Source organism: Amblyomma mixtum, chromosome 1, assembly GCF_055824585.1.
Source record: "Amblyomma mixtum isolate Tamu chromosome 1, ASM5582458v1, whole genome shotgun sequence".
Classification (NCBI taxonomy): domain Eukaryota; kingdom Metazoa; phylum Arthropoda; class Arachnida; order Ixodida; family Ixodidae; genus Amblyomma; species Amblyomma mixtum.
In genome coordinates, this window is record NC_143012.1 from 234,153,220 (window position 1) to 234,165,967 (window position 12,748).

A 12,748-nucleotide genomic window follows, 5' to 3' on the forward strand; every position below is an offset into this window, starting at 1 on the left:
GTGCACCGACATCGCACAGTACACGGGCCTCTAGAATTTCTCCTCCAAAGAAATTCAACCGGCGCAGCCGGGATCGAACCCGCGTCCTTCGGATCAGCAGCCGAGCACCATAACCACTGAGCCACCGCGGCGGCCTTCGTAGTACGAGCAAGATTGCCCGGCAAACGGCTGTAACAAGGAGCAGCTAGCTAGACGCTGTTCTGAATCTGAGCGCTAGTAGCTCTGCAAGCCTATAGACCACTCACCTTAGGTTCTTTTCGCCGAGGCGAACCACCAGTGCTTGGTCAAGGAGTGCGCGTGTGCCGTTCGGTGTCCGAGAACAGGCAGGCTGGTTGGCTGGCTCGCTGAGAGATCTCTGATCGAGTGCCTGCCGGCCGGCGCGCTTTTATGCGGACCGCCGCGGTAAGGCCATGCGGACAGCCTTTCTAGTTATTCCCTCATTTCCTGCGGCCGCAATCCTCGGTCGCGCCTCCCCCAGGAAGCCCGGCAAGTTACTCCCTCGACGCCGATCCCAGTCGCCTTTTTACCTTTTTTTTTTTTTTTGCTGTTGTTATTCCACGGGCTCGACTCTGAGCACGACGACCAACATCCTTGTGTTCTAGTGGCGTCAAAGATCCGCGTACGCGCAGCACAAATCGCGAAGATTTATCGAAGCCCTACGCTAGAAGAGTCGAGCTGTAGAGGTTCTATATATACGTTCTCGCTGGGGCGTTGTTTTTCGAACAGTGGCCGTGGTTAGCGGTTCTTCGCTTAATGCTAAAGAACATCACTTAAAGCATCACGCCTGCTCTCTCTCGTCTCATGCTGGGCCAGTCACCGTGGCTTTATGGTAAGCAGGATGGTTCATGTTTATTCAAATCAGGTGAATATTTCGGGTGCATCTCACGTGGTATGATGTGTTCCTAACGTTTGAATCTGCTTGACTCACTTTAGTTCAACTGATCATCCTGGATATGGGATCGAACCCGTACCGCCGTCTGACAATACTGCAGTAGCTCGTCCAGCAGAACTACATACACATAAAGGAGACTGCCAGCGAGTGCAAAGCGGGGCCAAATTGAGAAAAAGCTCCTGGCAGGAGTACGGTGTATGTTGTAAGAACCCTGCAAAGAATCCTCAGTGCATTTCTTGCTTTTTCTTCACTCACGTTTTTTGTTTTGTTTTCAGCCTTACTTGTGTATCCGAAATTTTTTGATGATTCCAGACGTAGCACCCCTGCATGAAGTCGTTTATCACACTTCAGCGCTATCTCTTCTGCTCTTATTGTCCATATGCTTCCTGAGACCTGCAAGACAAGAATGCTCATTTACACCTAGATAGGATTCTAAGAGTACGACCTACCTTACTAATTTATCGCAGCTAGTAATCATGATTTCACGTCCCCTTCCTCTTTCTCTTTAGCGTCCTTTGCCCTCAAAGCAAAGCAATCCATCAGATTCGCGGTTCTCGCAATCCCACTTATATTTCCATTTCTACCGTCTACGAACTTCGTGAGTTCTACCGTCTCACGAAGTTCCAGAGATAATATTACGTATAGCAATAAAACTCTAAAGACCGCTTGCACCTACACAATCGTACGTAGCCGCCTTGAGGTGAAGTGCAAGGAATGAAAAAACTCTTACGCGATCCTCGGTGGATCGTTTGAATGCTTTAGCAGCCAAACGTTCGTTATATCCAAGATTGACACCCTAAATTTTCCTATATCCGAGTTGGCACACACTACAAAATTTATGCCCTACTATGCATTCCTATAGTGAATGAAGTGCCGTATAATCTGTTCCTGTAGTCTGTTTTTCACGTTTCTCTCTTGTGTCGTTTTAATGAAAACTCATAGAGGTGTACAAACTGACGCATAGACGCAATATTCACTCTGCTCGATTACAGCCTAATCAGGGCATCATTTGAGCTGCTGTGGCAGCATACTGAAGACGATAACCTGAATTTATTTTGTATTTATTTTATCATGAAATTTTTACGCAAAGAGAAAATTACAAGCATTGGTACAGGCTGCAATTTTCCGCAGAACACACAACGCGAGTACAGACGCTATTAGATGAGGCACCAAAGGTAAGCGTATGATTATCGTGCGGTAAAGCCCGAATCACCTTGAAAAGCACTACGATGCTCTTTATCTGTGCTTCCTCCTGGTGGAAGAACAACATTTTAACAACACAGTGTTTTGTTCGCTGGGTGGCCACGACGAAACGACACAAAGCATGCTCAACAGCAAAGCGCAAAACGATGGTCGCGAATAATATCGTACTTGAACTAAGTTAAACTAATTACATCCGAGTAGGTACGCGGTCAGAATTGCACTTTCCCTGCCAAATATTCTGCAAGCAAATATCACTCCAAAAAAGGGAAAAGAAGAAAAGGCAATCACCCGCCTGCCAGTTTCGGGGTGGAATGTAGAATTTTTTAGCGCCTTTATTTGAGCCAGAGTGGCTGCTGGTCGCTCTGAAGATTGTCTGCACATAAAACATTATGTCACTAGGTTTAGCGAAGAACAGTACAATAGGTTTTCAAGACAAAGACGACAGAACTGCGAGCGCTCGAGCCTGCACGAGAACCACGAGCGAGCGTCTTTGCCGCAGGTCGTTCTTCCTCAGCGCCTCGAAGACAACGCTTCCGCAATGAATTCCCTCATTGGCGACACATACCAAGGCAAGTTCAGCCTCCAGGACAGGCAGATGAGCGTCATCATTGTACTGCTGGTTGCCGTCATAGCTGGGCTGTGCCGCGCTCTTAAGCGCATCGTCAACATCCCCGTGGTAGCCGTCGTCGTGGCCCTGGGCTTTGCCGCAGGCCGCCTCGTTAGCCGCTACGACCTCAAGGAGAACCTGCTGCCAGTCACCGACGCGCAGATCCGGGAGCTGCTTTTCCTGTACCTGCCGATGCTCATGTTCACGGGTGCCTTCAACATGCGCTACCACCTCTTCAAGCAATGCTTCTGGCAATGCGTGCTCCTTGGCTTCGGCGGCCTTGTCTTCAGCACCCTGCTGTTCATGTTGTACATGTCGGGCACCCGTGACGCTGAGAAGCAGAACTTGGCGGAGACCGTGCTCATCAGTCTGCTCACCTGCTGTCCCGAGCCCATGTTCGTCTCGGACATCAATTCTCTCTCCTCGTCTCGCTCCCATATTCTGGAGACCATAATAATGGGCGAGCCGCTGGTCGGAGTCACCTTCCTGTGGATGGCCTATCGATTCAGCACTCTGCCAGAGAGGCTGTCCGTCTACTCCTTCATGAGCACGGTGGGGTGCACACTGCTGGTGGGACCGCTGCTAGGCAAGGCCTTCGGTCACATACTGGCCATGGCGACAATCGCCCTCTCTCAAGACATGCCCGTCTCCTTCATCGTGAGCGTGACCAGTGTGGTGGCCACTTGGGCCTTCGCCGAAGCGTACCTCTACGGTGCCGGCATCACCACAGTCGTCTCGATGGCGCTCACAGCCAGCGCCCACTCGGGAGCAACCGTGCACAACCCTATCGCGCTCAAGAAGTTCTGGATGCTTGTGAGGTACAGTTACAGCGTCGTCATCGTGTTCCTGTCAGCGTACCGCATTGGCCGCGATACGCGCGAATATCTCGGCTGGCACGAGGTTATGAGCCCCATAAACGCGTACGTAGCGAAGATTGGCGTCAGGTTCGTGGCGACCATCGTGCTGTACCCTCTGCTGGCGTCGGCGGGATATGATCTGAGCTGGCAGCAGTGCCTGATAGTAGCCTGGGCGAACTTCAAGGGCGCCGTTATGATCGCCCTCGACCTCACAAGGGCTTTCCCCACGGTGAACCTGGAATTTGCCCTCAAAGAGCAGTTCGTCCGCATGGGCACTCTGTTCCTTGTCCAAGTCCTCAACACCACCACTTTGCCCAAGCTGATGTCTATGCTTGGGCTGCTGACGCTGTCGGATGTAGAGAGAGCGAATATGAACATGGTTATAATGGCGCTACGTAACACGGCGCGTTCGTCGACCAGCTACCAGCGTAGAGACAAGAAGTTCTCGGGAGCTGACTGGAAGTGGGTGCAGATGCACACGTACATCGACAACCCGTACGCCGGTGCCGAAGACGACGAACATGCCGAACAGACGGACACGTACATTCCTGCCCGCGTCTACCGAAACGCCGCCGCAAAGAAGGCCAGTTGTTCCATCCTAAGACTGCAGAATGTGTGCTACAACAAGCAATACGAAGATGGCATGATTCACAACAAGACGAAGACCACTATATTAGCCGCCCTGCAGTACCCCATGGAGAAGGAGTGCTACCTTGACTACTCCATGATGAAGCCCTACATAACCGTTTCTGATTGGATTTACCGCTTGAAAGACCTGGTGCTGCGATTCGCGGGCAGTGAAGCCATTGAGAAGCGCCAGACGCGTTCCACCCGTTCGCGCACTGAAGACGATGAGGAGGAGGAACATGTGGGCGTGCTCTCGAGCATGCTGAAGGAGGGCTGGTACCACGTTCTCGTCGGCTTCGTGGCGCTGGGTTTCGTTTTGCTACTCAGCGGACTAGCTGTGCTCCTGATTAAAAAGACCCCCGAGCCAGAGCAGTACGAGGTACTGTTATCTGTCATCACATCCGTGCAGGGCGTGTACGTGCTGTTGTACTCGCTCGAGATGGTCCTGCTGGTTTACAACGTCGGTATGCTGCACGTCAGACGAGACATCTGGAAGCAGATGGACGTCATCATGTACTTCCTGGTGGTCACCGAGTTTGTGTTGATCAGTATGGCATCCGTGCAGACCGGCAAGCAGGTCATTAACAGCAGGCAGGTCGTCACGTTCCTCCAGATCAGCTTCATAACGCTCATCTCGTGCCGAATCTTCAAGACGCTGCAGAGGCGCGTCGTGCTCTTTGTGTGGATATGGGACCTCCTCGACGGGATACTGAACCGAAAGCTCTTCTACGCATACGACCTCAGCTGGGCGTACATCACCGCCGAGGACGAAGCCATGGCCAAGGTCTTCCGCTTCGTCACGACGCCACACCTGGCCGTCGCCATACGCGAGAACAGCGGCTACAATAAGCTGCAAACGCTCAAGAACGTGGTCGACATACAGCAGCGCTACCCCAACATCGAAGTCGCCACCAAGACTCGGCAAGCAGCGCGCAGAATCCTTAACAAGGCACTCGACGGCCTCAATGAGCTCCACGAGGGCGGCCTTCTCGACGAAAAGCAGTTCAGCCTGCTCTACGAAAACCTATCTTGGATGATCCAGCGAGCTGACGGCATGCCAACCAACGTCGCCGTGGGGAACGCAGCTTTCAACACCATGCTCAGCGTTCCCTGGTTATCGCATGACGTGGTTCCACGGCTGCTCAAGTCCTTCTACCAATACCTGAGGGAGGGTGAGCTGCTCGTGGAGAAAAACAACCTGCACGAGTGCGTCTTCATCATCTGCTCGGGGATCGTCCGGGTGAGCGGCTGCAACGAGGAGCCTTGGGCAAACCCGGTGCATCTGGCAAACTCGGACTCGACCCACTTTTACTTCTGCGAAGGCGCCTTCCAGGACTACCTGGTAGCGCCCGACACGCTTGGTCTGCTGGGCTTCCTCACGGCTAAGCCCTCGGTGTGCCGCTGCGTCTGCGAGACAGACGTCGAGATGTGCTGCATACCTATGGAGGAGATGACGCTGCTCGTCGAACAGAATCCCGAGCCGCCAAACCTGGTGTACCGCATGTGGTTAAGCGTCGCCATCCGAGTAGGCCTCGCCGTACTCGTTAACCAGCGCCGTTACCAGGTAAGCACTATGCAATGGTATGACAGCGGAGTTTAGATTTTTAGTTAGTCGTGGTACCTGATGCAGACAAGAGTCCGAACCAGAACTGCAGGTCTTCCATGCGTTGCAGGAGAGTCCTGCAATTTATCCACCTTTCGTGTTACAACATCTCCGCAGGAGGCCTATGTTACCTGGTTTCAAATTATCAATAAATTCATGGAGCTCCTCGATAAACCGTAATAGCCCCTCAAAAAGTGCAGCTGGCACAGCACAGGGCTAGATCTAGATGAGTAGGAGAGGCCTTCACCATGCAGTGGGCTTACAAGGGCTGATGATGATAGTGGTGGTGGCTCTGATTTGAGGAAATTGGCACTGCACTAACCGTCTTTTCATATTTCTGATATTTTGCGCAGGAATGGACGCATGACAAGTTAAAACGGTTCCTAGAGAACGGGATCATGCCAAACCTGTACTACGCCATCGATTTCACGCTGGACGAGGCAGTGCTGGACGTGATCTTGATCCAGGGCGTCGTCCAGTGCTCGAAGTCGCAGGAGCTCTTCACCGGCCCCGCGTACATTCCGAGCAACGTGCGAGAGATGTTCCTGCCGGGTAAACCCACGGAACGGGCGCGACCGGTCATGCTCATCACCACGGTGATGCGCTACCACCTGCCCAGCGATCTGGACTGGTTCCACCAGCCGCTCACCCACTACGACTACAAAAGGCAACGGGCACACACCAAGGCCCTGGTTGCGCCCAAATCTGAGTAATGCGCCGCCCCAGAAACTCTCCAGTCGCCAATCAGCCAATCATCACATCACCGCCGCACACAATGCATCACAGAGCCATAGCACAGACACGGCGAACCTGGAGAAGTCGCTAATCACGTCATCTGTAACTCACCTTGTGCTGTCCTACCGGAACCCATCTTTCGTTACTGGAACCAAAGCATCCATCTGTCATTTTCCCATATATTCGCCGCCGTACCACTGCTAAGCTGTTACTGGATATTTAAAGCAATTGCCAGTGACAGCCACTCCGTTTGGGGAAATCTCGAGCGCATCATTGCTGTGCTGAACAACTTCAGCAGCCATTCATCATTCCCCGGCTCGAACCATAGCCATACTATTTTAATTATCCATTTCATTTCTATTGGCCTTTCTTTGTGAATACTGTGCACCTGCTGTGGCAACTGCACGCAAAATCTAATTTGCAGATCACGACCATACGTCTCAGGCTTGTATCCACCCACGAACAAATATTCTGGAGCAGCAAAGCAAACTATCGCAGTCGGCTTGCGTAAATATGCGTGAACAGATACATGACCGGTCACATGACGCTCGCGAACATTTAGCAAAGCGTTGCCTGTAGCGCAATTATGCCCTTCTGGACAAAGTTCTAAATATACTCCGCAGAAACTGACTAGCAGCAAAGTCTCAGTCCCGCCAGCGCACTGTCCTCAAGACGTTATTCGACAAGATTTGCACACGTTGCCAAACGGTATTTTGTTATTTGCCTGTGAACGACGACATCGACTCATCGAGTTTGCCGATGCACTCCATGTGGTTCTCGAGACTATGCTGCCCGCAAGATGGGCGTTCAAGTCAACAAGACGGAACCAGCGGCGAAAACCTGCTATAGATCGAGTTTTATATCTGCAGTGGCGTCGTGACACAGCCTAGAAAGAACAAAGTATTTTGGGCGTCGTATTGCTTGGTTGGTTCGCTTCTACACACCCAGCGCCACCAGGACGGCGAACATCGAGCGTTTGACTACCGCGGTGCCCGAATGAAACAGATCTACATACGCTCGCTGAACTTTGGCACCGATGGGAGGGCTGCTCGAAAGAAAAACGTAAAGCCACCCTGAAAGCGCGCCAAAAACTCAACACAAATGACCGGTCAAACATAACGCGCAGCCTAGTGTGACGAAAGATAGCGATGGATGCCAAACCACAAACTATTGTCAGTGGTCAGAAGGACAATTGACTATACTGGTTTGGCTGTCCGAAGCAGTGCATCTAAAGTGACTGTCAAGTCTGCCGCAGAGAGAACAAGGTCAGCACGCTGCCATAAGATACGAAGCAGGGTGGTTTAAACCACGACAACTGGCAGGGACTGTGCGCATACAACAGTTATCAGGCTGCGTCCTTGGACTATTTGAGGATATGTAGCGTTCGTGTATGAAACATTCTTCGGCTTCCGGTTCCGTGCTGCTTGACTGAGAGCTACCAGCGCATTAATCCGGGTCGCCGATATGCTCTAGCATCGATGGCAACTCTTACCGCCGAGTGAAACTACGCCGTGCGAACAAAGACATTTTTATTGGTTGGCAATAAACGGCGTTTAGGCTATTCCATCGAAGAGTCTGCAGTGTTCGCAGGTCACAACCCCTTGCTCAGATGGCCCCTGGCGTCCCGTAGAAGCATTTCGCCTTGTCGCTGCTGCCTCCTATCCACCTTTAGGGAACCGTTGCCTTAGAGGCCAGCCTTCGCTTCTAAGTCAACAGCTTGTCAGCCACGGCTAAGGAAGCTAGGAATGGCCGGGAGGTGCCACAGATTTATTAGCGGGTGGAAGCTATGCAGCGTGTTGTATACTGCACGCAACCACTTGCGAAGCCATTGGCACCCTGTACTTGCAAGTGTAATAACACATCTTTTTGCAACCGTTTACTCTGACACCTCTTAATCTGTGCTGAGGTACCCTGTGGCAGCATACGAGGGCTTGGCATGATACCTTGTGCCTGCCATGCCGTCCCTCGCCGTGACAAACGTCGGCGGGAAAGAGCAAATACTTGTGGCTCGACCCTTTTGACGTGAACAAATACTCGTGCTCCAAGGACGTGTAACCGCCTCCCCAGAGTAGCCGAATTGCTTCGCATATTGCTGGAATCTTGTTTCATGCCCTACCAAGGCGCTGTGAAGGGGATTGGTTACAATCGCTAAAACAAATTTAATGAGCAGAACCGCCTATTCCTGAACCCCAGGTGGTCGAAATTTCCGGAGCCCTCCACTACGGCGTCCCGCATAGCCTCAGTCGCTTTGGGACGTTAAACCACCACAAACTATAAACATATTCCTAATTGGTAATAAGTAAAAAAAAGTGAATGCTGACACGTAATTTTATTTCTAAATCAACCAAACACCAACACGATGGGTTTCCTATGTTAGATGTGACGATACGGTTGCGCCGAGATATCGGTACGATGATCTATTTAAAAGTTGTGACCCCACTACTTCTGCACTCGCACTGCAGCTGCGTTTGATGCCATTCAGTTGTAACCATTTCTTGCACCACGGAATATTAATGTCCAAATCCGCCCGCAAGATGCGTTTAACGCACACATTAAACAGAAATGAGTGAGAAGAAAGTAACCTGTCCCAGGAGTGCAGTAGAGGACTCGCATATAGGTGTATTCGTTTTTAGAGTGCATGTGTCCGATGTGTTGAGCTGTCATGTGACCATCTTAAAACTCAACCATAAAAAAATAAATGTGAAGTCAACCTGCGACCATAAAACGTACGAACACGTCACGTACAACACCACGCAAAGGAACAATTTAGGGGCCATCAAATGTTGTTTTTGTTGTTAGCCTTTGAAAAGATGGCACATACCCACACTGGGGGATCGGCCAAGAATCGGGAGGCAAAGGTTGCTATTCACCTGCACATACTAAAGGCAAAAGAAAAGCACACCTCAGATCAACACCAGGGGAGTCAACTACAAGGAGGGCAGGGAGTGAAAAAAGGTATGAGTTTGGTTTGGAGAGAGAGAGAGAGAGAGAGTAAAAGAGAGAGCGAGGAAAAAGAAGTGATTGATTCAAAATGTATCGGTGCGAAGTAAATACGATAGAATTTTTCTTCCTTTCGCCAATCTATTCTCATTATTCTATTCTCATTATTTACCATTTCCAATTTTCTTATCATTCTGATTCTAATCTGACTATGATCGCTTTTTTTATTGAATTTTGCTGCGTCAGCTTTAGTTATTTTTATAAGAGCTGAGTCATTCTTCTTCCGGCGTCTGTTTCCTCTCCAGTAAAAGTGAAGTAGAGGGTGGAATGCGAGGGAAGAGAAACGGGGGGGGGGGGGGGGGGGGGGAGTACAATTGGCAGGCGGTAGGTGTCGCCACCTGCCAGGCGTGACGGCGGTAGTCGCCGGGTTTTCGCTCCAACGAGGCTTCTATGCTATCGTATAATAATGCTCGTCTGGGTGAGGCACTGTCGTGAACATATATGGAGAGATTAAGGTATTGCTGTATTGCTGCGACTTCGGCCTACCGGCAACGCAAGGCGAACGGAGAGCCAGAGAGAGCAAACAGAAGCTGTCTTGCGAGGAAGAAACGAGTGAGGTGAAGCTCCCACCTCTCTTCGCAGAGTGTACACTCGTAAGGCGGCACTTATAACGTCAGACTTAATAGCCTCGATAGAATGGAGTCAAGGCTATTAAGGCGAGCCAACAAAAGAAGGAAGAAGCAGATGAAGGAATTAGATTTACAGAATACATTCGCTGTTTAACGAGTCAGTCTAGCGTTTTCATTTACATTACTGCAAGATATTTTTCAGCAGTAGGACGCCGCCGCCTAAGTCTAGGTCAACAATCCCGCATTGCGGATCTGTGCCGTTTTCCATTCGAGAACTACCACAACAACATCGGCTTCTATGGGAGCTGCTCTTCTGATACATATATCCTTGTAGATGCTTGGAATACTTTCGTTTTACATGCTCTCCGTCATGGTTCAGTTTTCCTTATCGGTGCGTTTCGAACGTCTTTGCGACATGCCAAAGAAAAAACAAACTAGTGTTTGCTTTTCGTCCTTCGGAGTTTACCCCACACGTATGAGCTTTCTTTAAAAAGAAAAAGAAGCATATCACTCACCCATGAGCGATATGTTGCTCAATACTCTACCTACAACACACACACACAAAAAAAAAAATTGACCATACTGCTCGCTGTTCAAGGTAATGACCAAAGGTGGGCCTCTTCACCTGATCCTCAATTCAACTCCCAATGAAGGATGCCATGCGGTAGTGATGACGCGCAGAGTAACGAGGCTTGAACATATCATAGGGCGAATTCTTAAACCCATGACAGGAAGGAGGAAATTCGAAGGCAGCAGCTGTGACAACAACGGGCAGTCGAGCAAATGAACAAAACCGATGACCTTTGCACAGTTGTGCATACACCATACATTCGAGTCTGCTCGACATTCACTTCGGCATACAGGGCGTTATACTACATCGCGGAGACATTAAGCGTGCCCTGGAACTGCCCGAGATAGGCTCACACTATTGCAAATAAAGAAACATGAGTACATCACATGGCCCCAGGAACATAAAATAAAGAATAAGAAGCTGGCGTTTTCTACTGTAAGCGCCAGCAAGAACCGCATGTTTGTGCGTGTTTTATTTGCAATGCAGAACTTTAGCTGAGGAAACTACGCCTAAAAAAGCCGCAAACTGAAACCGGTTAGTTGCAGGAATGGCGAGGACTTTACGTGACCGTTTTTACAAGACCAAGAAGTTGAGCCTAGTTTTAGCAGTAAAACGAAAAAAGAGATCCATTTGTTAGATGGGAGACGCATATACGCAGTCGGCCTGCTCGAAGGTGCACGAGATTTCATACTAGCTTTGACAAGCTCCCTTTAAAATATTTGACAAACTCTACATATGAAAGGAAAAGTGAGAAGTTGCTTTTGTTTTATTACGGTGAATGGCGCGTATTATTAAAAACTTAATTACGCAACTGACCAGTGACTACAAGGCGTTAACCAGTAATTGTGCGCAGTAGTACACCGCCAGCCCCAACTTATGCCAAATGGCATATGTTCGAAATTAAAAAAAATCTTCGTGCGCGGATTTAGTTATCAGCTTTTTGAAAATGAGTTAACTAGTTTTCAACATCACTACAACACTAACAGTTAGCAGAAAAATTGAAAATGAGTTGATTAGTTTTCCACATCACCGCAGCACTAACAGTCAGCAGAAAAATATAATTTAATAGACACATCTGGTCTGGTTTGGTTTGGTTTGGTTTTAGGATTTATAACGAGCCAAAACCAACTCAGGCTATGCAGGACGCCACAGTGGGGCTCCACATAATTTCGATTATGTGGAGTCTTTTCCCGTGAGCTAGATATCGCACTGCACATGGGCCCTCAGCACTTCGCCTCTATCGTAATGCGACCACCCAGGCCGGGATCGAAACCGCGCCTTCCGGGACAGCAGTCGAGTGCCATAACCACTGAGCACCCGTGGCAAATCGGCCAAGAACATTACTTCATTGGAAGGACAAAGGAGGGAAGCATATGGCCGTAATATGTGGATAACAACTAACTGAAACGCTCTACACAACAGCGTCAAGCTGTGAACTTGACTGTTTTTCTGGACAACGGTCTCCCAAATAAACTTCAAGAACTTGGATACAGTTCCCTGAAGCACGACAATTCATAGACAACCGCTTTTAATTTCACTTTGCTTTTAATTTCCTGCCCTTCCTCCACGCATTCGTCCTGCCTCTCTGAAAACCCCATCCGCTGCGCAGAACAGTCGGTGCTTTTTATGCAGCGGAAATCCCCGCTCTTTCCCTCTGCCTGTTTCAATAAAGGCAGCGACCTGAAGCCAGTGGCACTATTATCGCGGTGTGCATATACCTACTTGGAATAAGCCATATTTCGAGGCCGTAAACTTCGTTTCGAAAGAGCCGCCGCTCCTAATCAGCACGTCCCGAGTAAAACGAGCGAAGCCAAATACGCGACAGTACCCTAACGACAGCGCGATTTTGATGAGACCGACTCTTGTTTCCTGGCCTGCCCGCCTCTCACCTGCTGCGCTTTGCACTTGACCTTCAAACGCATAACCTGGGAGGAAAAAAAGTATATTTTTTCCTTCCCTGTGGGCGAAACAGCCCAGCTGCCGTTTCTGTCGTCGCGGTAGCTGGCCACTGCATCGCTGTCGCCTGCAGCGCCTCTGGCGGCGAACAACAGTAGCGCATACCAGGAAAAGATCGCGTGTCGCTC

At 49.9% G+C, this 12,748-nt stretch overlaps 1 protein-coding gene across 1 annotated transcript; it reads left to right on the forward strand.

Moving 5' to 3' along the window:
- The first annotated feature begins 2,633 nt into the window (after nt 1–2,633).
- On the forward strand, nt 2,634–6,502 carry LOC149371152 (sperm-specific sodium:proton exchanger-like). The gene is made up of 2 exons (XM_089584900.1): nt 2,634–5,750; nt 6,143–6,502. The coding sequence occupies exons 1-2, from the start codon at nt 2,634–2,636 to the stop codon at nt 6,500–6,502; spliced, it is 3,477 nt and encodes a 1,158-aa protein (XP_089441026.1).
- The last annotated feature ends 6,246 nt before the right edge of the window (nt 6,503–12,748 follow it).

What these genes read in the sequence shown, in the direction of transcription:
- LOC149371152 (XM_089584900.1), top strand. Translation starts at nt 2,634, where the DNA reads ATGAATTCCCTCATTGGCGACACATACCAAGGCAAGTTCAGCCTCCAG. An exon ending in TTAACCAGCGCCGTTACCAG is followed by an intron (nt 5,751 to 6,142) that starts GTAAGCACTATG and finishes TATTTTGCGCAG; the next exon opens with GAATGGACGCATGACAAGTT.